We start from the raw sequence: 24,212 nt of genomic DNA, 5'->3' as shown, positions 1-24,212 counted from the left end.
AAACACAAAACACCTAACCATCCCTTAAATTACTATTTTAGGAATAACAAAATTACCACTAGCATCAAAATAGTATTGCTGATTAGGTGGACGCTTCTCCGACAATATTAAGTTCTAGAACATACATATCCCTTGGGAGAAATTGTGTTCAGGCATAAAATTTTACATTAAGCATCCCAATTCATTTTGAATCAAAGCCAAGTGAATTTGGGAAAATAACTAGATCTGGTACTTAGACATGAAAAATTCAGGATTTCCTCTAATACCCACCTTTTCTTTATCTTTTTGAAGTTGTTTCTCCAGTTTTTTGGCTTTACTTGTAGCATGTTTTAACTTTTCCCTAACTTGAACATCTTCCAAATCTAGCTGTGTAAATTTTTCTTTATTCTGTTCGATAAATTTTGTAACTTTATTGAGTTTCCTATCAAAGAAAGTAAATTGTCAGAGATATAATCTTTCTGATATATTTCATCTACAAACATGTCAAAGCTTTTATAATTAAAATCTTAAAACTTCCAAGCTGATCTCCACTGATAGTTGCAGACTTTTTCTTTTTAATCATGAGAACTACCTTGTGTTTCTAAGCTGGAAAGAAAATACTGTGGTCTTTTTTTTTTTTTTTACCCCCGAGAAAGGGTTTCTCTTTGTAGCCTTGGTTGTCCTGGAATTTGCTCTGTAGACCAGAGCTGGCCTCGAACTCAAAGGCCCACCTGCCTCTGCCTCCCAAGTACTTTATCTAAGCTCATAAAAATTTGTCCATGAAAGTAAAAGTTAAAAAAAAAAATGAAACTCACTTAAGTCAAAGACACTACTTTCTTTGAAGGTTGGCATAGAGTGATAATTTTTAAAGTCTACCTAAAATAACCAAAATTTGATTTCTAAATTAAATTTGTAAAAAACCATTAGGACGAATGGGTCAGGTAAAATGCTTACGTTTCAGCTTTGGATGTTGTTATACCACTAGACGAAAGGTATACCCTACAACATGACTTCAAAGTGGGGCAATTATAACAATGAGTTTGGTGCAGGGTGGTGCTGCTTAAACGAACTGATTTATTTCCTAGGAAATGTATTACATTCAATGTATTTGCAGTAAGTTTACATGTAGCCATAGAAAAACTGAATTTAAATACTCAATACTTTCTCAAAGATTATTACTTTTCTACATCCTTTACAGCTGAACTCTTAGCTTTCATTTCATTGGAAAGTGCATTACTCTTCTCAGTAATTTCTTTGGTGTCTTCATGAATTTTTTCCTTTTGAGTCTTCATTTCAACAATTCTATTTTGCAGATCATAACTAAAAGGAAAAATCAGAGAATGTAAAATGCCATAAGCAAAACCAGCTGCTTCTAAAATATTCATCAATTTATAGCAAGCCAGGGCTATGGAGGTGACTGGGGTAGGGCCTCTGGCTTGAGGGTAGGTAGAATTTATTTATTTATTTTTTGGTTTTTCGAGACAGGGTTTTTCTGTATAGCCCTGGCTGTCCTGCAACTCACTCTGTAGACCAGGCTGGCCTCAAACTCAGAAATCCACCTGCCTCTGCCTCCCAAGTGCTGGGATCAAAGGTGTGAGCCACGACTGCCCAGCAAGACTAGATAGAATTTAAGAACAAAATTGGTTCAGTTAATAAATCTGTCATATGAATCTAATAGTGTGTAGCAGTGTCTCATGTTTTGTTTTTCATGATTTCAGTTACTTATGGTCCACCCTGTCATCTGAAAATATTAAATGGTAAATTACAGAATAAGCAATTTTAAACTGCACACTGACTAGCACTATTCAGCTTTCCTTTTATACAGTATATCAACATTGTAGACTTAGTAGCTTTCTTTACTGGTTATTGGGATCAACTACAAGGTATCACTATGCTTTTGCTCCAGTAACTCTTGTATTCCTAATAATGCAAAAGGCATACATGAGAGAAAGGGCCAAGGAAATGGCTCAGTAAGAACACTTGATTTTCAAGCATGAAGATCTAAGTATGAACTTCCTGCCTCCAGGTAAAACTGTACAGCAGCATGGCCAAGTGTGATGGTAACATCAGCAGTGGGGTTGGGGCAGAAATAGGAGGAACCCAAGAGCTTTGTGGCTAGCTTGCCTGGCTGGATCACTGAACTTCTGCTTTAGGTAAAGACCTTATAAGGGAATGAAGTGATGAGGGAGAGGAAGATAGCCACATCTTGCTCTGGCTTTTGTATGCACATGCATGTTGTACACATTTATGTCCACACATGTACACCAAAACCACCAAACCAAACCAAACCAAACCAACCAACTGACCAAACAAAAACCCAGCACAGACTAGGGAGATGGTTCAGAGTAAAGTGTGTGCGGGACAACCTGGTGACCTGAGTCTGAGATCTGGACTTCTTAGAGAAAGTTGTCATCTTAGCTGAGCGAGCTAGTACTTACCTACCCTTGCACAGTAAGTAACAAAAGAAAAAGCATACAAAAGGGTACATTTACCTCTTGACTGTTTGGCATTTCTATAGGACATAAATGAAAACAAATAGTATATTTAAAGATTTGATACTATCTGTGATTTCAACTAGGTTCTAAATATTAGCCCTTAGTGAGGGGGTTACTGCATGTAACATGTGTCCCACATAAATGGTATAAATGGTATAACTACCTTCCATTTAAAATAGAACACTAAAAACTGAGTAAAGACTTTAGAAAACTGTAAGCATTCACAATATAGGGGGGGAAAAAAGCTTTGATTTTTAGAAATGTATAAAGCTGACCAGAGTACTTACATGTAGTATTGACAGATGTGATTCTTTTTCTTAAATATTTCATTTTCCAGGGTAAGGAACTCAATGGCTATGTTTTTCTCTCCTTCTAGTGCATCCTTCTCCTTTTCTACCATTTTTACTCTGTTTAACTACAAACATTAAAGATTTAAAACACTTCACATATAAAACCAATTTGAAACAAACACTAAAAAGCATCTAATGCAGAGGTTAATATAAAAATAGAGGGTTCGATTAAAAAAAATTTCTGTAAGTATGAGCTTTAAAATATTAGTATTCAACTTAGTAACCCCCCCCCCTTTGTTTTTGAGACAGGGATTCTCTATTGTAGAACTGTCCTAGAACTCAGGCTGGCTTTAAGCTCTGACATTTGCCTGCTGCTGCCTCCCAAGTCCTGGTATCAAAGACATGTACAACTACTGCCTCGCTAATAAGACATTCTCATCATCAACAAATGTCTACTGAAGATTCATTTACCTTTTCTCCTCTGTGTTCATTTAATATTTCAACTCTCCGACACAAGACTTTAATAGGTTCATTTAGCCGTCCACAGCCAATTATATCTTCTAAATATTCAAGCATACCTTCATCATGTTCAGTCTGGCCTTTAGGTTTCATCATAGCAATCTGTTCAACTTCACCCTTTAAGAGAGTCACATTCATACTCGTTGTATACATACAGCAGCTAAATCTCTTCAGTGAGAACAGAGTAATTCCAATTAAAGGATACTCAACAAGTAGAACAAGGATATTTTATATTAGAGGTCTAAAATCATATATAAATTTAATACATACCCACATATATAAAAAGGTGCCCCTAGTGTTAAGTAAATAAATTTTTCTGTCAAGCACCATTTTGTAAGGTAAACTACTAATTATTATTAACACAATTTGCAATTAGTTCTCATTCTAAAAGAGTTTTTAAATGGTCTCTTCATGAAGTATGTAAGGAACCTGCCCGAGTGCTTATATAGTTTCACTCTATAGAGCAATCTAATTTCTCTATAAGCCTGGTGTTGAGTTTAACAAGGGACCTATTTCATAAAAGATGACTAAGTGTTCTGATTTTTTTTCAATTGAGAGTCTAAAATGGGAAAGGAAATTATCTTTCCCTCTAAGTACCCTGATTAGGGACAGCAAATAGCATTGTTACATGTTATGCAAGAAATCTTCTGTTTGTAATCAATCTATCAACTTTAAACTATAATTAAAATCTCTGATTACCTAAAAAGGAAAAAAAAAAATCAACAAACAAAAACCTACAAGCAGCACCCAAGGCTGATTTTCAGATAAACTATTGACCTGAATGAAGAAAATTGTGTAGCTCTTTTGTTCTGTAAGCACTCACTGTAACAGTACAGGTATAGGCAAGTAAGTCGGGGATGGGATGGCCAGGGACAGACTATTTTTAGTCAAATGGCAAAAAACAAACAAACAAAAAAACCCAAAAAACCATGTTAAGATTATTTCAGTGATTCAATTTTTATTTTTATTTTTTATTTTTTTATTTTTTTTGGTTTTTTGAGACAGTGTTTCTCTGTATAGCCCTGGCTGTCCTGGAACTCACTCTGTAGACCAGGCTGGCCTCAAACTCAGAAATCCACCTGCCTCTGCCTCCCAAGTGCTGGGATTAAAGGCGTGCGCCACCACCGCCTGGCTCAATTTTTATCAATGTATGACTCAACCTTAAATACTAGGCTAGAATGTACCAAAGAAAAAGAATTGCCTTTAACATTTTAAAATTTACTCACTGGCAGATGTACTTTGTGCTGATTTTTAAGACAGGGGTTCTCTAAGTAGCTCATGCTGGCCTTGAACTCTGTCATTGCCTACCAAGTGCTGAATTCAAGGCATGCACCATCAAGCCATGCTAACAGGTGCTCTTTTTAATAGTTTTATACAGTTTCATAATGCCAGTAATCTAATGATAACAGCACCACATGGTCATCAAGTATAGAGTAAAATTGTAAACCAAAATGCCTATGTATGTTAATCCTACAGTATGTAGGTATTTCTGCAGAGAGCACTTTCCTATCAGCTCTCAAATCTTTGCATCAACAATTTAAGTTTAGACAGGATCCAAACTTGAAGTATGCCCAAAGCTTTGGATTACAGTAGTAATTTTAGTCACAGAGAACACATACTCTATTATCTAATTCACAATGAGTATCTAAATGTCTATTTTAAATAAGTAAAATATAAAAAAGTATGCCAAAAGAACTCACATTTGAGTCAAATGACCACAAGGTACCAAAAGTCTACGTTTTTTCAAATAATCGAAACCTGGGGTCCAGTGAAACCATACACACAAGTAAAAATGTTTGAATAGTATTCACGTGTTTCTTGCCCAAACTATTTTTGGAAGGTGTATATAGTTATTAAGAGGCAATCTAGGGCTGGTGAGGTGGCTCAGCGGGTAAGAGCACCACTGACTGCTCTTCCAAATGTCCCGAGTTCAAATCCCAGTAACCCATGGTGGCTCACCTGAAAACACCTACATTGTACTTATTTATAATAAATCTTTGGACCGGACTGAAGGGACTGAGCAAGCGGGGTCTACTCGAGCGAGCAGAGGTCCTAAAAGTCAACTCCCAACAACCAGATGAAGGCTCACAACTATCTGTACAGCTACAATGTGCACTAATATATATAAAATAAATTTTTTTTTTTTAAAAAGAAGCAATCTAGCTTGAGAGAAAGCATGATAGTTGATTGCTTTTGTTATTTACTCTTTCCAAAATAAGACGAAGGATGCAGCACTGATTTCCTCCCACTCCAAGTAGTTAATTAAAAACAAGTTCATTTATGAATCACAGTAATTCTATTTCAAGTCTCATGAGATAATGTTTTAAATTGCGTTACACTGCACTCTTGTTTTTGTTTTCCTTTGAGACAGGGTCTTTCTCTGTAGCCCTTGCAGTTCTGGAATTGCTACACAGACCAGGCTGTCCTTGAACTCACAGAAATCTGTTTGCCGCTGCCTTTTGAGTGCTGGGATTAAAGTTGAGCACCACTGCTCTTGCATTCCTTTAAAGACTAAACAGTGAATGAATAAGGCAGTTAGGTCTTTAATGAAAAGGACTCCTGTGGCTTAAAAAAAATCATTTTATTAGCTTATCCATAGGTTGTAGTGTTGGCAAGTATGTCTATGTGCCACATATGGGCAGTGGCCCCAGAGGGCAGAAGATCCTCTGGGACTGGAGTCAAAGATGGTGGTAACCTTCCAGGTGGGTCCTCTTAATTGCTGAGCCACCTCTCCAGTTCCTGCTGTAGCTTTTCGATGACAACCTAGAACTTTTCTTGTATTTTTAATCCTTAATACTACCTTCATGCGCCCAACCACTGGCTACTCTATGCTTTCTACTATTTCCATTTTATGCCATCTACTGTGTTACAACTGTGCAGACTGACAGAAGGAAGTTTTCAAAAAAACCTAGCTCATGTGAAATATTTTAAAGCAGTAAGCTTACTACATTTCTGAAATAATTAAAAAAAATTAAATTGTGTGTTTATATGCCCACATGAGTGCAGATGCCTATGGGTTTCAAAATAAGGTGATGAATCCCCCAGAGCTGGAGGTACAAGCAGTTGTAAACTGGATGCTGAGAACTAATCTCAGGTCCTCTGTAGTAACAGCAGTTACCCCTGAAGATATCCCCCACCACTCAGAAAAAAAAAAAATCATCAATTTGAATTTAAAAGAGATACTCTTTCACACCAAGGTTACAAATCACAAACAGTAACAGACATAACAGATATCTCATGTTGTTATGTCATACCTGAAGCTAGTAAAACTTTATACACCCTCATATGTGAGAGTGGTGGGGCAGGGCAGTTACAGCTTGAAAATCTAAGAGGAAGCTGGGTATGGTAGCACACACCCCAAACCCAAGGGAAGTGAAATAAGGCCTTCTATTTTCACTAATATACAGGTAGGGAAGGGGTTGAAGAAATGGCTGAGCAGTTAAGATCACTTACTGCTCTTGTAAGGGACCAAGGCTCAGTTCTAAGCACTGACACGGTGGTCCACAACTATCCAGTTCCAAGGGTTCTGACATCTTTTCCTGATCACCTTGGCACCAATCACACATGTGGTACACATGTGTACATGTAGGAAAAACACTCATATACAATATTAGACACCAAACCAAGAGCCTCATATATGCTAGATAATCACCACCACTGAGCAATATTCTATCCCCTTGAGCTTTTTTTATTTTGCCTAAATAACTTTCACTTTTCCTGCTTTTTACTGCACTACCAGTTAACTTCTACCTTCCTCAAGTACATTTACCCTTTTTTTGCAAAAGGACAAGTTAGCCAAATTTCTAACGTTAGTATCTGTCTAAAGTAAACATGTGAAAAAGAGAATGCTCTCATGGTTAGTTCTCTATCTATTCTGTGTGCTTAGGGGCATTCGTAGCTGAGACACTAGACCAGATACCTTTGGAAAACTGAAAGTATTACTACTATTACTCAAAAGAATTCTTATGAAATTTACAGACTTAATGGCTTTTAATTTTTCTTTATTTCTACAGATTAAGAGACTATAAAAATACATTTCTATGTCATGCCAACTTTAAAAGTATATTAAAAAACACAAACAACTCAGATCTAAGTTAACCCATTCTCCAAAGTAGAAAACTAACAAAAATCATTTGTTTCATTTTGTTATAAAAGATGAGAAACTATAGAACTAAATATTGAGCAAATCAAAACTCTGCTTTTAAGGAACTTACAAAACCACTTTCAACACATCAATTTAGTAATGTAACTTTGAAGGGTAACAGAAGCCTAAGATTATCATTTCTCTAACCCAAATGGAACAAAATCATTAACTAATGGAGCAAACCAATAAAATCTAGTACCTATGAAACATTACAAGCTAATAAAACCTTTCTTGTTTGGACCAATATCTTAAACATCACAAAGTCTCTCCTGTAATATACAAAACTATATAAACCAATGGTCAACCAACGATATGACTACTTTTGAAGTACCATGCTCATGTATACCTGTTCATAAGGATAAGAAACAGTCTTTATCCACTTTTAGACTAATCTTAGCATAGTGCCTCATTAGAAACACATTTAAATAGTGAATTTGGGTCTGGATACTAGTGATGTTTAAAGAAATATGAATTCAAAAACAGTATAAAAGCCTTTTCAATTTCTAAAATTTTAATCTTAAAAATTTGCTTTTTCTAAATTTAGATCACATATTGATATAATCATTATCACTGTCTCTGCATACTTATATCTTGGATGCTGATACTTTTAACTATCTTCAATTTTCTAGTCCCCCTAACAAATGTTAGTGAGGAGAGAATAAAATAAAACCTACAAATTACTTACCTTCACATGCTTTAAATCTTACTAGTTGAAGAATCAAAGATTTTGATAAGGAACTAAGAAAAACTCAGAAACTACTTCCACTTTCAAATTTAATAGAATTCTGAGTTCTATCTAGTTGCTAAAGTTCTTATCTAAGTTCAACGAAATCAAACTGAATCTGTTAATTAGAATGTCTAACTTAGTATTCTTTGGAAAGAATGTAAAAGTTTAATTGTGAGAGCAAACAAGGGTTCCATCAGGAGGACCAACAATCATCTTAAGTACTACAGAAGTAGGTTTTAATATAAACTCAATAACTTATTTATTTCTTTGGGAAATTAACTTATCAGCTTCCATTGTACAAAAAACTTTACAAGACCTAAAATATAGTCTATTTTGTACTGGCATAAAACTGATCTCAGAATAAAATTAAGCAAACAGCAAAGAATAAACCAAACATTAGTATAACTCCCTGCAAAACTGTTAAAAACCATTAAATTTAAGATTATAAAGATTATAAAAGATTATAAAGGAATACAACTTTTTATCCAGTTAATTAAGCCAAATTCTTGAAAATGGAAATCTATAAAACAGTACAATTCATTTAAAAAACAAAGCAAAACACCTACAGTGGTATAAGACTACATCTATATAAATTCAAATCCACATATACCTGCAACTGGTTCTTCTCAATATTTATTTTTAAGTAACACTGGTTCGCTAAAGTATTACAAATACATTGTTCTGCTAAGGGGTATTCTAGAAGAATTTTCATTTGTCTTTTACACTGTGCATGTTTCAAATAATAATAATAATAATAATAATAATAATAATAATAATAATAATAATAATAATCATCCCTTATGAATATAGTATAAAATTTGTGAAAATTATGTTAGTGGGAACACTTAGTTATCATAACAGAACATTTTATATCAAATAGAAACTCCCAACTTATTTTACTTCCATACTCACATCAAAAGTGGAAAAAATAAACAAACAAGCAAAAAGGAAGAAAGAAACAAAATACAGGGTCTAATTAAAACAAAAACAAAACAAAACAAAAAACAAAGAAAGAATACAGGGAACCTAGTGTTTATACTTCTAAAAGAGACTTCTCTTAAGAGTTGAATTAGGCAATTGTAAACAAATTAAATCCACCTCGAGTAAACCTTTACGTGAGTATAATGTTAAAAATATTATATTAGGTACCCAGGAAAATTTGTTGTGATATCAAGTATATGGTTTTTATATTAGAAAAATTATAATGAACAAAAGGGACAGATTATGAAAAGATTTTATCTAAAATGTTATCTTAAAGGGAAATAACAAACAGAAATGAGTTGCTATATCCCTGTCACACTAAAGCAGCACAATAATATTGGTGTTTAATATTTATTTCACTACGCCAATATTTACGTGCTGCTAGAGCGGAACAAGTATGTCAGATATCCAAACATAATAATACAAATGTGATGGTAACAATATAATCTTGAATGAATTTCCTTAAATTTCTAGAGCAGCAAATAATGATTCGCATCTTGACTTTAGTATGTAAACCATGATGTGCTGCTACAGTACTTTAAGGTTCCAAAAGACAGGATTCACCAAACAGAAGAACACTGTCAAGCTTGATTACAAACCAAAAACCAAGAACCTTGGAAGAATTTTTAAACTTACCTGCAAGATTAAAAATCGATTATGGTCTAAGTCAATCCCATGGCTTCTAAGAAGATCTCCAACATCTTTAAATGTCTTCTTCTTCCCACTTATATGATAAACAGAAGTATTATCTCTGTAGGCTGTTCTAGATACATAGAAGCTGCTGTTAGGAAGGACTTCATAATCATCTCCTTCCTGTTTTTAGGAAAAATAGAACCAGGAAACTGTTGGTATTATATCACAGGGTTAATCCAGATTTTATTTACTTTATACTGAAACTAAGGCAACAGATTAAATATTTTTCTTGTATTCTTTAATAGAGTATTATATATGTTATATATAGGTGTACATATACATACACGTATATGTATGTATACATACATATATACAAACATACACAGAATGTTACATATATGTATATAACGAATTTTAGTCCTTTTCACCTATTACTAGTTTTATTTTCCCTGAATTAAGTATGACCATAAGCTGACAACCATTTTAAAATGAAATAAAAGATAAATTGCTTTACATAAGACTAGATACTTCTCCAAGTTGTATGGTTTCTTTCTCAAAAAAATCTCTAAAAGTTTAAACCAAGCAAACAAAAATTTCAGCCTCAAAATATATCTTCATAAGAGCCAAGGAAGGTGGACAAGAACCTCAGTGTATCCTCAAGTACCCACTCCACTCCAATAGCCTCGATGACTGGTTAAAAAGCCTCAGGAAGAAACAATTGAAAGAAAAGATTAAGGGGAAATACTTTTCTGGTGGTGGTAGGGCCGGGGAGTAAAGGTTGTTGATTACTCTGTGTGTGTGTGTGTGTGTGTTTGGGGGAGAGAGCAGGGAGACAGGATTCTTTCCTGAACAGCATCTCCTATCATTAATTAAAAGTAAAGCCAATCATAAAATTCACAATTATATACCTAATAAAGGAAATCAAGTTATAAATCCGTTTTAGGATTAAAGTTCATTTATTCTTAAAAGGCTCTGTGTCATATTCAATTTTAGATGAAACAAACAACAGGTATTGGAATAATATCTGATTTATTGGCAATCTATTCTCTAATTCAAACGTACAACAGAATGAATTCAGAAGCAAAATTATGACAGATGCTTCTATGTAATCAAATTTCTTTATATTTAAAACACCCCATCAGCATCCAATCATCTGTTACTTTATTATGTGCATTCATTTTTTAAGGTTCTTTTCAGTTGCTTTTTGAACCATGAATTTTTCTAAGCTAATAATTAAACAGATGCCTGTCTCCTACCATTTCAAAAAACACTTCATAATGGTAGTTCAAACCTTAGAAAATTTTACATCTCTCTTACACAGCTAATTATTACATCTTAATTATTACATTAAAAAAATTAAAATGTTTATCCTAAAGCAAAAAAAATTTTTTATAACTTTTAAAACAAAGCCCATATTATAGTGAATGAATGCTAAATTAGCACTCAGGGTTCCCTAAATCACTGTCTTCTTCAAAAAGTTGGAGTAAATGTGGTCACAGAAGCAAAAACCATTTCTTTTTGTTTTAATTATACACAAACATAAAATAAACAATTCAGATCTACAATAACAAAATGTGGCATGTTTCCTTCTCTTGCTTGAAGATGCAAGTAGAAAATAATCTTACCTTATCAATTATCTTTTGAAAATGAACTTCTACAGTACAACTCTGAATATCCTTGTGTTCATCAGAATTATGTATCAGTACAGACAGCTTTTTAGACCTTATTTTTTGTGCTCGATAGCCAAAAACAAAAAGCATGGAATCAATAACATTGGATTTTCCACTGCCATTTGGTCCAATAATACAGGAAAAGCGCTGCATAAAAGTAAATTTTAAAAAAATTTAAGTAGTCACACGTACTAATTTTAAACTACTTCATAACTTTATAGTAAAAATTAAAGGTATTTCAAAGTTTTCATTATTAGAAGATAAATTCTTTTTTGTTCTTTCTCTTTAGAATGGGAGTGGGCTAGGGAGCTGAAGGGAAAGCATGTACTCCAAAACCCCAGTTTGAGTTTTTACACCATATTCTTCTCTAGCACAGCTTTACCATCTTAAATAAAACCATATTCAAATTCTAATCCCAACATTTTATAAAACTCATTAGCACAGTCAATAGGAAAACATTCCCTTCTAACAAAAACTGATTCCACTCAATATGCAAACATTATTGCTAAAGATATACAAAAGGTAACAGATAAACAAAAACTAATTCCTGTTGTTGAAATCACAGGCAACATACTGTATGTGCATCTCTGAGCATGTGTGTGTGTGTGTGTGTGTGAAGAGTCAGGACCGTTAGAAAACTAAAATATCTTGTATTAAAGATGTATTACAAGTTATTTGAGTAGGCAAATACCTTATGGAAAGGTCCCAGAATTTTCTCTCCAGCATAGGACTTGAAGTTTTGGTTTACAATATGAGTTATCATAAGCCGAGGAGCTCCAGCTTCACTGGCCATTGCTGGAAGTGGGGGTGGAGGAATACTACTCAAAATCTCTTCTAAACTTCTGTTATCAAGCTCCTCACCTGGAGTCTCTAGGTTAATGGAAAAGGCAAAGAGGGGAAGCCTACATTAGTATAATTAGTTGGAAGTCTATTGCCTGCTAGTATTTAAAAAAACATAATGGAAGGATGTTACTTATGAAACCTAGGAATTTATCTTCCACACAAACATATCCTAAGCTCATGGGGATGGATAGTCCTTCAGATTAGTTTTATGGAAAAAAAAAATCGTGAAAGCAATCAGACCAGTCATAAAATTTGGTACAACTACACTGTATTTATCAGAGGAATCAAAATACCCCAAAAATACCATAAAGAAAACCTTGCAACAGATGGACTCCCCATGAGACAGGAGATGCAACCCAAACTACCAAAAATCCATCTCTACATGGCTCAGCTTAAGAAACTCACAAACTTCAGGAACATGATAACAGGAATTTCACAGTAGCTCTTAATTCCTACCCTCAGAATGTTCCACGCTCTCAAATTATACCTTCTCTTTAAAAGCAATCTAAGGGGCCCAGCGATTTTTTTCTTGTGTAGGACCCGAGTTTGGTTCTCAGCACCCACAATGGGAATCTCGAGACTGCCTATAACTAGAGGTTCATGCTCTCCACGGGCACCTGCACTCTTGTACATACGTCCGCGTCACCCAACACTGACACAACTTTAAAAAGTGAAAATTAATATTACACCCCAAAAGGCAACTTCACATCACATTCAGTCCAGTCAAGGGGCGCAGAGGCGCTCAGCAACTCAGAGCTGACCATGCCGCTTTCAGCGGAAATTCGAGAAAGATGTCAGCGCTACTCTCCAAAACACAGAAATTCACAGCTCAAGTTTTCCGCTCACCCTCATCCCTTCCAGAACCGTCCCAGCAAAGTACACGAGATTCCTTTGAAAACCACAGAATGGCTTTCCCGGGCTTCCGAAGTCAACCTGTCGCCTGCGCCCCGCCAACCCCAGTGGGTATCCGAAGGCTTCCGACGCACCCGGTTCCCAGCCGGACACTCACCTGCGGACGCAGCGCAGTCCGCCCCGCCGGCCGGTTGCATCTCTCCTTCGCTGTGTGCACCGTCCTGGGAGGGGGGCGGCCCTTCCTCCTGGTGGCAGGCAGTGGAGGGCTTGGTGCCCTTACGCCGCATGGTGGCTGCGGCAGGAGAGAGGCTGGGGTCAGGTCGGCCCGCAGCTCGCCGCTTCGGCTCCTCCGCCGCCGCCGCCTCAGCAGCAGCAGGACGGGCTCCGCCCAGGACCCACCCGCCACCGCGTTCCTCAACCCCGCTAAAAGCAGGTAGCGGGTCCCGAGGAAAAGAGGCTACCGGGAACGCAGCAGTGGCAACCGGGCGGGACGGGTTTTCCCACGCCCCGGGTGAGTGGGGGAAACCTAGCCGCGCCTGCAAACGCGCCCGGGACCGAGGACTTCGCTCAGGCCACCCGCCCCCGTGGAGTCATCTCTTAAGGACATCGGCTGACAGTCTCCTGCCGTCGGGGCTGGGAAGTGAATGCGCTCGGAATCCCGGAGAGAGGTTCGTCCAGCTTCGGGTCTTGCGTGGCTTACTCTCCAGAGTAGCAGCGCCTGCCCGGGTGACTTGTCACCTCCCCCCCTTTCCCTCTCCCGGCGCCCGAACGGGCCGGAGAAGTCGAAGTCTCTTCTCGCCGCCCCAGCGGAGAGGATGGCCGAAGCCGGAGTCCCCCACCACCCGCTGCGGAACTGGACTCTGGCAGCGTCTGCTCGGGTTGGGTCGTTTTCTGGGGTCGCAGGGGGGGGTCTTATCACTCCCGGGTCCGGGGCGGAGTCCCGATGGACCATAGGAGCCGTGCCAAGTCCCCAGGAGAGGCTCCGAGTCCCCTTGGGAGATGGGGACGGGCAGGCCTGGGGGAGGGGAGACGCCCTGGCCGAGACAGGCTCGCAGCCTCCCCCAGGAAGAGGCGCTGGAGTCGCCGCCCGGCCGCCGAGGGGGAGGGGTGACAGGCAACGGAGCTCCCCGAGCTGCCTCCGCCGCTCCGGCTCCAGGCCTCGGTGTTCCCGGTGCCCGCGGGCCAGGGAGGAAGAGTGTGACAACCTGATCTAGAAGAAGAAGTACTTCACCTGTCGGCAGGTCCACGCCGAGCGGGGCTGAAATGGTGGGGCGGCCGACCCCCCGCTTCGCTCCTACCGGTGTTTCGGCTCCGGGTCCTTCACTCGAAAATGGCGCCTAAAATCCAAACTCGAACGGAAATTCGTTACAAATGCGCGCAATGGTTTCTGGGACCCGCGAATTTGAAAAAAAAAAAAAGTGCGGCGATTCCCACCGCCATCTTCGGGCCGTTCGAGCGCATGCGCGGGCTCTCCCCGGGGACCGTGGCGCGAGTGGGGGGAAGTTCCGACTGGGAAGGGAGAGCGAAGAGGCCTACGTCTTTTCTATGGATTTTAATAGACAAAGAGTTGTGGAGACTACAGCCTTCCGCACTTCTAGGACGACAGCATTTGAAAAACTGGAGGAATTTGAAAAAGAATAATAATAAAAAAAAAAAAGCCAAGCAGGGCCCCGCCCACAGCTGTAGGCAGGGCCCAGTTGCCCAATAACGCCCTCCAGTGAGAGGGCGGGCTCGGCTAGGGGCGGGGTCAAGAGCCCGCTCGGGTGACTGGCACCCAGCAACTATCGCGGGAACGTGGCGGGGGCGGGGGGGGGCGGTAACGCTCATTGCGCTTAGAAATCACTATGGTGACGGAAAGGTCGGGAGGCTGTTAGGCAAGTGGTCTGAGCTCTGAGAGCGATCGCCACCGCTTTCCTGGCACTTGAGGTAAATTTCTTCACCCCCAGAGCCTTTGAAAGAAAGGGCTTGGAAGCTGTAGCGGTCATTGAGACCTACCTTCTCTTGGTTTAATGGGATGAGCTTTGCGGAGCATCTGTTTTTTTTTCCATCTTCTCCCAGCCAGCAGGGCTCTCTCTGGGTGTTGATCTTGGGATGTGGAGTTTACAGGTAAAGCGAGGAAACCGGGATGAATGAGTAATCTTGTAGTCCATTTATGAATAACAGTGATTTTTTTGTTAGTGACACTACTGGGAGGTTTTGAATTTAACCATTTGGCCAACTGTCTAATAGAAGAAACTATTCGCTGGTGATAACCAGTTACCATTACGGAGGAATTAGTTCATAAGTAGCATTTGTGTGCATTACACCGTGAAAGGAGTAACCAGGATTGTTAAATAGATGTGGCAGTTCCTCATTCCTAACAATTTAGTTTCCTTAATGGGCTTTTAACCTGAGTTTGAGGATAATGATGGTTGGGTCTGAGTTTCTAACTCTCCGAAAATTGTATACTAAGTTTTGTGTGTTTAGGCTTTGTTTTCCTGAATGGTTAGTTTCCCTATAATTTTGAAAAAAAGGGTCCGAGTCACCCATCCGCCACAATGTTAAAGAACCGCTGATTAATTTAGTTGCCCTCCAGTAGGAATTTATACAGCAACATTTAAATTGAGAACTGCCAGCCTTTCTTTTCTTTTTTTTTTTCTACCTATTTAGGGTTTGGCATATTAGAGCACCAATAAACCTGTTCAATGAATGAATTTACATTGTTGTTCTAAAATATATTATGGCTCTTAGAGGCATAACACTTAGGTTCAGTGATTCTAAGGAAGTGATAGAGAGGACTACAAGTATGAGAGTCTGGGGGTGGAGATTGGTGTGGTTTGAATGAGCATTCGTTAATATTATAATCTACCTTTATATTTGAAAATAAATTGTCTTCATAAAACAAATGTCACCATAAAGCTCAATGAATTTTTTTTGGGGGGGGAGGGATATGGAGGACTAGTAGGACCTAAACCAAGAGGATAAAGGGATTCTTTTTAGGGGCTCCTAGGGTATTTTGTATTTTCAGAGGTTCTAAAATACAACAAAGCTGAGTGGAAGAGATACCTACTATGAAAAAAGTAGACTGGTTCAGGGGAGATGGTTCAGTGTTAAAAGCACTTACTGCTCTTGCAGAGGACCCAGGTTCTGTTCCCAGAACCAGCATGGTGCTTATAACCATCTGTTATTCCAGTTTCAGGGATTCAGTGTCTTCTTCTGGCCTCTGGAGGGAGACAAACATGTGGTACACATGCATGCAGATAAGACACTCATACATGTAAAGTATATATAATAAAAAGGTAGACTAGGCCATATATGGAAATGTGTATATGCTAGTCAGAGCAGAACTTAGTAGAAAGCTATAAGTAGAAAACTGGGAGGCTGGAGATATGGCTCAGCAATGAGGACCACTGCTGCTCTTGCAGAAGACCTGGATTTGGTTCCCAGCACCCATCCTGAGCAGTTCACACCTGCCTGTAACTCCAATCCAGGGGACCTGACACCCTTTTCTGTACAACGGTGGTGCTCAGCACGCACATACAAGCATGCAGGCGCTCACATATACACATTAAAGGTTAGAAAACAATCCTAAATTCCATTATTTCTTTGGGTGTATAATTGGACAGTTTACTCATCAAGTGTCTCTGGGCATGTTTATTTATAAAAATCAACAGATAATGTCTATCTCATAGCATTGTTTGCTTATCTAATATACATAAGTATTTGTTGTTACTATGGAATGGCATATTTAAAGTATGTGCTAATACCAGTAATGCCATATCAAATTTGAGAAAGAGTAATTTATAATTTATGAAAGGTCTCGAAAGGCAAGTTAAGAATATAGCTACAAGCTGGCTGTAGCTTGGGACATGAGGTAGGCCGTTTGCCATCCATTTGGAATAGCCTAGGCTATGGGGTGACTTGGAACCAGTGCTATAAGTGAGAGTGTATTTTTTTTTTTTCAATAAAAAAAGAAAAGGAAGATCGAGGAGAAGGAAAACAAGAACTGAAATGGACTGCTACAGGGAAAAGAAATCAGTCATAGCTTTAGTTAGGTCGATATTAAATACTCTTTCATGTGGTAGGGAAGAGTGCCTAAGAAAGAGAAAGAGATTCATAGTTCTTTTGGACAGAATATTGTGAGTATAAACCCTTAAAGACAGTCAAATGCTGTTCTTTATGGATCTTTGAATTAGTGAAGAGGCAACAGGAATAACATAAATAGTAGTGTTACTGAGTTGGATGATGGTGTCAGTATGGAAAGTCTTAACTAGTGGAAAGGAGTGGTCTTCAATAAATCATTTTACTTAATGACAGCCTCAAATTTAATTGAACTTAACCATGCCCTGTCTGAACAAATATCTCCCTTCTTTTCTCCCTCCCTCCCTTCCTTTCTTTCTTTTCTTCCTTTTGAAACAGGGTCTCATATAGCTCAGACTGGCCTTGAATTTACTATGTAGCCAAGGCTAGCTTTGAATTTCTATTTGTCTACTGATTTCTGGAATTAGAGGCAATCATCATCATGCCTGGCGACACAAACATTTTTATGACGACTGTAAACTAAGTTGCATAATGAAGGAAAGATATAACTGACAGCTATAGAGTAGACTTAAGTCTGAATGTGAACAGGATAAATTAAGGCATTTAGGGGTTGGGGATGTAGGCTTGGTTGGTAAAGTGCTTAAAGAGGCCCTGGACTTGATTCTCAGCACTTCATAAGACCCATTATGGACAGCATACTCCTGTATTGCTTCCACTCAGGTAGAAAAGGCAGTAGTATAATAAATTCACGATTATTTGACACAGCTAGTTTAAGGTTAGCCTGGACTATGAGATTCTGTCTCAGAAAACCAAACAAACCAGAGTGTGTTGGTCCAAGCCTTCTAGTACCTGGGAGGCAGAAGCAGTGCATCTCTGTGAGTTCAAGGCCAGACTGGTTTATTATATTACTGAGTATGATTAAAAATGTCACAGTATCAGGGGGAGGGCATAGTACAGAGTACCTGCTTCATACCCAAAAAAGGTGAGGAAATAATTATTCTCATTGAGTTCTTCCTGGTATCCATCACTAAATGTCTTATATATCTTTCCAGAGAAGTGTTTTAGTAGCCACCAGCTTAAATACATATCATTTTTCAATTGCACATAAGAGAATGAATTATATTATGTGTATATCATGTGTGTATAGGCATGTGCTATAGAACACCTTTGTGGAGTCCATTCCCTCCATCCAGAGCCTTTAGGTGGGCTCTTGGGCTTGAACTCAGGTCATCAGGCTTGTGTGACAGGTTCCTTTACCTGATGAGCCATCTTGAGGACCCTAAGTTTTATAATATAATACATCTTGCTTTTCTTTTGCATATTATAGTTATCTTTCTATATTAATAGATAGCCCATTTGAAAAATAATTAATATAGTATTGTATTTTGTTGGTACAATATGATTCTTCATTTTTAATTGAATTAACTATCACTGGTATTTATGGGTGGTTGGGGTATCTACATTCATGTGTATATGTGTTTGCATGTACATGTATGTGCTGTGTGTGCAGGTGCTCATGCCTATTGTTGAGGCTGGAGGTTGCTATGTCTTTTGTCATTTTCTGTGTTGTTTTTATTTTTCCTTTTTAAAGACTTATTTATTTATTGGAAGACCATATATGCCTGCAGGCCAGAAGAGGGCACTAGACCTCATTATGGATGGTTGTGAGCCACTATGTGGTTGCTGGGAATTGAACTCAGGACTTCTGGAAGAGCAGTCAGTGCTCTCAACCTCTGAGCCATCTCTCTAGCCTCACTGTGTTAGTTTTTTGAGACAAGGTTTCTCCTGAACTCAGAGCTTACCAATTGGCTGGAACTCCTGGCAGTTCTGGGGTTCTGCATATCTCTCTCCCCTGTGCTAGTTTTATAAGCACATGTGGGATTTTTCATGGATGCTAGAGATCCAAACACAAGTCCTCATGCTTGCACGACAGTCGCTCTACCACTGAGCCATGCCCTCAACCTCACTTACTATATAATATGTACTTTTAGACAAGTGAATTGTGCTTTGCTAGAATTAATTGAGCACCCTGCAAAAAAATTGTAAAAGTCATTAAAAATGACATGTTGGCTAGCGAAATGGCTCATCCAGTAGAGGAACTGCATAGTGGAAGGAGGGACCAGTCAGCTTCTGCAAGTCGTGCTGCTGTACTCCCACACAATTAACTAATTAATCACAACAATAATAATCGCGGTCAGAGAGATAGCTTTTAGGTAAAAATTATTTCAGTGCAAGCCAAATGACACAAGTTTTATCCCAGGAACTGACTTCTAAAAGTTGTCCTATTACTTTCAATAACACCAATAATAAAATAAAATTAAAAAAAAAATTTTTTTAAAGAATGTGTTATGTGTATTTTGATTGCGTCTACATCTGTATTCCATGAGTATGCAGTGCCTGAGGAGCCCAAAAAAGGGTGTCACTTCCCCTAGGACTGGAGTTATAAATGGTTGGGAGCTGACATGTGGATCCAGGGAGCCAAACTCTGTCAGAGCAGCAAGTGCTCCTAACTGGTGAACCTTCACTCCTACCCTGAGCTTCAGGCAAGAAGATCAAAAGTTCAAGGTCATCTTCAGCTATATCACCAGATTGAGGCCAGCCTGGGCTACATGAGACCCTGTCTCAAAATTAAAAGGTAATGTTGGAGTGTAGATATTTATCATGGGTAGACTTGTAAGGAAATATACATACTACCATGATCAGTGTAACTTATAGAAGAGTTTATTTTGGCTGACAGCCATAGAGGGTTAGAAGCCAGCATGGCAGCAGGCAGTAGGCGTGGTTAGTAGGAACAGGAAGCTCAGAGCTCACATTGTGAACCCAAAGCAGAGAGAACAAGCACATATTATTAAGCTTATTTTAGCACACACATAAAGGAATTAGGCTGAGGTGATGGTTGGAGGTCCTTACTAATTGAACTGCACTATTATGCATAAGCCTGTTGCCTTTGGTGGTCAAATGTCTTAGTCTTTTCTAGGAAATAGTGGTCCTGCCTCTATTTTTCTTCTCAGCTATCCAATGGACCTTAAATTTAGTTTGCTAACAGCTCTGATAGAACTTATCTGAATAATAATAATAATAATAATAATAATAATAATAATAATAATGATAATGATAATAATAATCTGTCTTTCTTACTTCTTTTTATTGAAAAACCATAAAAGAACTCTAAATAGAGCTATCAGCTTTGGCATTTGATATGTGTGTGTGTGTGTGTGTGTGTGTGTGTGTGACAGAGAGAGAGAGAGAGAGAGAGAGAGAGAGGGAGAGAGAGAGAGAGAGACTTTGCCATATGTGTTGGTGAGGAAAGTTCTCCATAGTCTTGGGTATTTGAACACTTGGCCACCAGTTGGTGGTGCTGTTTGGAGAAGTATAGGTGGTGCAGCCTTGCTGGAGGGGGTATGTCATTGGTAGTGGGTTTTGAGGTTAAAAACCCTGAGCCATTTCCAGGATTGTATTCAGCTCATTAGGTTTGGCAGCAGGTGCCTTTACACCCTTAGCCATCTTTTTTTTTTTTTTTTTTTTTTTTTTTTTTCCTTTCTGGTACAAGGTTTCTTTGTAGCCCTGGCTGTCTCAGAGATCCACCTGCCTCTGCCTCCCAAGTGCTGGGATTGAAGGCATGTGTCATCACTACCCAGCCCTCTTTAGCTCTCCTGCTAGCCTCAAATTCTACTTTTTGATAGTATTGGATAAGTATCCCTAATCTAAAATGTGTGGGACCAGAAGTGTTTTGGATTTTCTTTTAGATTCCAGAATATTTATATATATACATGAAATAGCATGTATATGGAGGGTACCCAATCTGAGCATAAAGTTTGTTATTTATATACATCATAGTATAGGCTAAAGGAGTTTCATGCAATGATTTTCCAAGCATTTCTGTTCTCACTGGTTTGTCATATAAAGGTAAATGATTCTGTAATGCCTGTTCCAGGCAAGGAAGGCCAGGCTTTTGTTTCAAGAAGTTGTAATGACTGCTTTGCAATCCTGCCTTTGTTTCAAAAGGTTCTTAGGACCACCTGTTGTTATGACCATCTTGTTATATTTTGCTTCTGTAACCCTTCCTGTTATTCTCACCAAATCCTCCAATTAGAACCCTGCTATCCCTGAGCTATAAAAGCCCTTATCATCCCCATGTCCAATGCTGATTTCTTGAACTCTACCTTTAGGGGGAGATAGCCCCTGTACATGAGTAAAAAAGCTTGCTTCAATAATTTGGCTATGATCGTTTGGGTCAGTGGTCTTTCTCCTCAAATCTTTGGGATTAACATATTAACACTAGTTAATCCCCAAAGGGTCTGATGGAAAGGAGGAAGGAGTTTTTGAGAAAACTAGAGAGCTCCTTTGTATTAAAAAAAAAAAAAAAAAAAAAAGAATCTAGGCTGGTGGTGGTGCACGCCTTTAATCCCAGCACTTGGGAGGCAGAGGCAGGTGGATTTCTGAGTTCGAGGCCAGCCTGGTCTACAGAGTGAGTTCCAGGACAGCCAGGGCTACACCGAGAAACCCTTCCTCAGAAAAAAACCAACCAACCAAACAAACAAACAAACAAAAACGAACTAGGAAATGTGCCTGGAGTGAATCACATTTGTCCGTCAGTACCACATGCGGTTTTATACTTGTAAAGTTTACTTGTAAGAGAAATCACCCAAAGAGAGAAGCAGAGAGTGCTGCACACTTTGCCTACCCAGGAGACTTCCTGAACTAATCTCTAGTCAGCACCTCATTTGATGTAGTTCTCTGTAATTTTAGAACTGGTAGAGATTTTTTACCCCCTTTAATTATATTCTCACTTGATTTTTTTGTATTGTCTAGTGATACTGCTCAAAAAATGTAAATGTATATTGGACTCAGATAGCTTGGCTCTTTGGTGATACAATTATTTAGAGAGTGTTTATTTTGTTTTTTAATTTCCTTTGGTAATTATTTACTGTTGTTTGTTTGTTTGTTTTTTCGACAGGTTCTGTTATGTAACTCTGGAAGTCCTAGAACTCACTGGGGAAACCAGGCTGGCCTGAACTCACTGAGATCCTCTTGCCTCTGTCTCCCAAGTTCTGGGATTAAAGGTGTGTACTATAATAATGTCCTGATACAAGTTCATTATTGTGCCCAACTTTAAAAAACCTTTTTTTTGAGGTGGGGTTTCATTATGCTGCCCATGTTGGTTTCGTTCCTGGGTTTAAACCACCTTGCCTCATTCTTTGAAGTAGGAGCACCACCACACCCAGCCTGCATAACTTTTAAATCAGTTTATCGCCTTGTCCTTAAGCAATCCAGTTGTTGTTCACTGTGTTAGCTGTAGCTGTTGGGCAGTTTTTTCCCCACAGTAGATTTTAGCCCCAGACTGAGATACACACCCATTGGTAATACCATATTTTTTCATGTAGATTATAGATTTAAGGCACTTAAAAATGTAGTTTAGCCTGAGGAGGTTAACTCATTAGCCAGGTTCAAAACTGAACTGTGATTGAGGCTTTCCTGGTTTACCCAGTCTTTTGATTTGGTCCCAGGACAGCCTTTGGAAAGTTTTTATTTATTTGTTTGTTTTTTAAGAATTCATTTATGTATTGCATGTGTGCATGCATGCCATGCCTCAGACATTACTTAGTGGTGTTCTGAAATAGTAGGCCTGTTGCTCACTCAGCCTATGGGGACCATCAGTTCTTGGCCTTATTGTCAGATGGAGACTTTTCCTCCTCTCTCCATGTGTTCACATTAGAGGAATTGAAGGTGCTGCTGTTGGGATTCAAAGGGTGTAGGTGTGTGCATGTGTGTGCATATATATGCGTGTGTGTGTGTGTGTGTGTGTGTGTGTATGTGCTGTATGCTCATGTGTACAGTTCTCAATGTTGATATATGTTCTCTTTATCTTTACAGTGAATACAATCAAGTGGTATTTAACATTTCTTTGGAACTGGAGACATGAGACTGAAGATATCACTCTTAAAGGAACCAAAGCATATCCTTTTAATCTTATAAACCTCAGAGCATTCAACCTGTCATCATACCGTCAAGTTCTCTTCTGTTCATTTTAGTCTGCTTACTGCCTATTTTTCTTTTCTTCAGTGGTATTTTATAAACAAATTGGCTTCAAAATATTTAAGACCCCAGTTGTAGATTTTTCTGAAGTATACTGTGAGTCCAAAGTCTTACTTTCTAATACTTACTGACATTTTTATTATTCTACTTCTTAAGTATTTAAAAAGCAACCTTTGTTTAGTCTAATGCAATCTTCAAAAGAATCTTTAACAAAATCTGAATAATCCTCCAGGCAATGGTGGCGCACACCTTAGGTCCCAACACTAGGGAGGCAGGCAGACTTCTGAGTTCAGGCCAGCCTGGTCTATAGTGTGAATTCCAGGACAGCCAGGGCTACACAGAGAAACCCTGTCTTTAAAAACAAAACAAAACAAAACTCTAATTTGTTCATGTGATCTCACACATATGTGCTCATTTAGTTTGCTTTATTTCTTTGTACTCCTGATAAAGTAGAGGACAAAGTAGGGAAATTTGAACAGTAAGCCCTTTATTATAATTTCATAAGGGAAGGGAGCAATCATTCCTTTCCTGTATATACAACCCTTATAGTATATTTTGTCAGAGCCTTTAATTGGACTTTTAGAAGGTAAAATTGACCCTTCTTGTCTCATTCTTAGACATTTCAGTCAGTTCTCACAGCATTATCTGTGAGCTTCATTACCACGCTGTGAGGGAATAATAAACTTAATATGGGGAGAGACTTACTATTTCAATTTATTGTCCTTGCAGCATTCAGAGATCATGTTTTGGTAATTTGAGGTTCATTTGTTTGCTTGCTTGTTTATTTTGTTGCTGGGAATTGAACCCAAGCCTACCTTGAGCATATTAAGTATAGTTTTACATGGAACTATACTCCCAGCCCCCTTTTTAATTTTATCTTTCAAGATGTTGATCTCTTATAGATGTGGAACAAAGAAAAACTTGGTCTCTCATCAGAAATAGGAAAATACTGATTTAAACATATTCTTTTAAATTTTGTTTTTATTTATAGCATTTTAATTATTGAATTTTTAAATAGAGATA

The 24,212-nt window shown here is 38.4% G+C and overlaps 2 protein-coding genes across 7 annotated transcripts in view; one reads left to right on the top strand and one right to left on the bottom strand.

The window, feature by feature from the left end:
• The window catches only part of Smc4 (structural maintenance of chromosomes 4), a 30,281-nt gene extending 15,546 nt beyond the window's left edge, over positions 1-14,735 (bottom strand). The window contains exons 1-9 of one of the 2 annotated variants that reach the window (XM_031374065.1): positions 14,365-14,735; positions 13,291-13,425; positions 12,130-12,308; positions 11,394-11,585; positions 9,772-9,948; positions 3,236-3,400; positions 2,762-2,889; positions 1,159-1,299; positions 271-421 (exon numbers count right to left, since the gene is read on the bottom strand). In XM_031374065.1, the coding sequence (XP_031229925.1) occupies positions 271-421; positions 1,159-1,299; positions 2,762-2,889; positions 3,236-3,400; positions 9,772-9,948; positions 11,394-11,585; positions 12,130-12,308; positions 13,291-13,420 (1,263 nt within the window). In that variant the 5' untranslated portion in view covers positions 13,421-13,425; positions 14,365-14,735. The remainder of the gene's footprint in view (positions 1-270; positions 422-1,158; positions 1,300-2,761; positions 2,890-3,235; positions 3,401-9,771; positions 9,949-11,393; positions 11,586-12,129; positions 12,309-13,290; positions 13,426-14,364) is intronic. The other variant, XM_031374066.1, reaches the window with a different exon arrangement.
• Positions 14,736-14,920: 185 nt separating this feature from the next.
• Ift80 (intraflagellar transport 80) overlaps positions 14,921-24,212 on the top strand; it is a 110,204-nt gene continuing 100,912 nt past the window's right edge. The window contains exons 1-4 of one of the 5 annotated variants that reach the window (XM_031374068.1): positions 14,957-15,059; positions 19,586-19,788; positions 22,111-22,216; positions 23,028-23,109. In XM_031374068.1, coding sequence (XP_031229928.1) covers positions 23,073-23,109 — 37 coding nt within the window. In that variant the 5' untranslated portion in view covers positions 14,957-15,059; positions 19,586-19,788; positions 22,111-22,216; positions 23,028-23,072. Of the gene's footprint in view, positions 15,060-19,540; positions 19,789-22,110; positions 22,217-23,027; positions 23,110-24,212 lie in introns of all 5 variants that reach the window. The other 4 variants (XM_031374069.1, XM_031374070.1, XM_031374067.1 and 1 more) reach the window with 4 other exon arrangements.

The sequence above is a fragment of the Mastomys coucha genome, unplaced genomic scaffold (assembly GCF_008632895.1).
Source record: "Mastomys coucha isolate ucsf_1 unplaced genomic scaffold, UCSF_Mcou_1 pScaffold16, whole genome shotgun sequence".
Lineage (NCBI taxonomy): Eukaryota > Metazoa > Chordata > Mammalia > Rodentia > Muridae > Mastomys > Mastomys coucha.
This window is presented reverse-complemented; position numbering and strand designations above follow the sequence as displayed.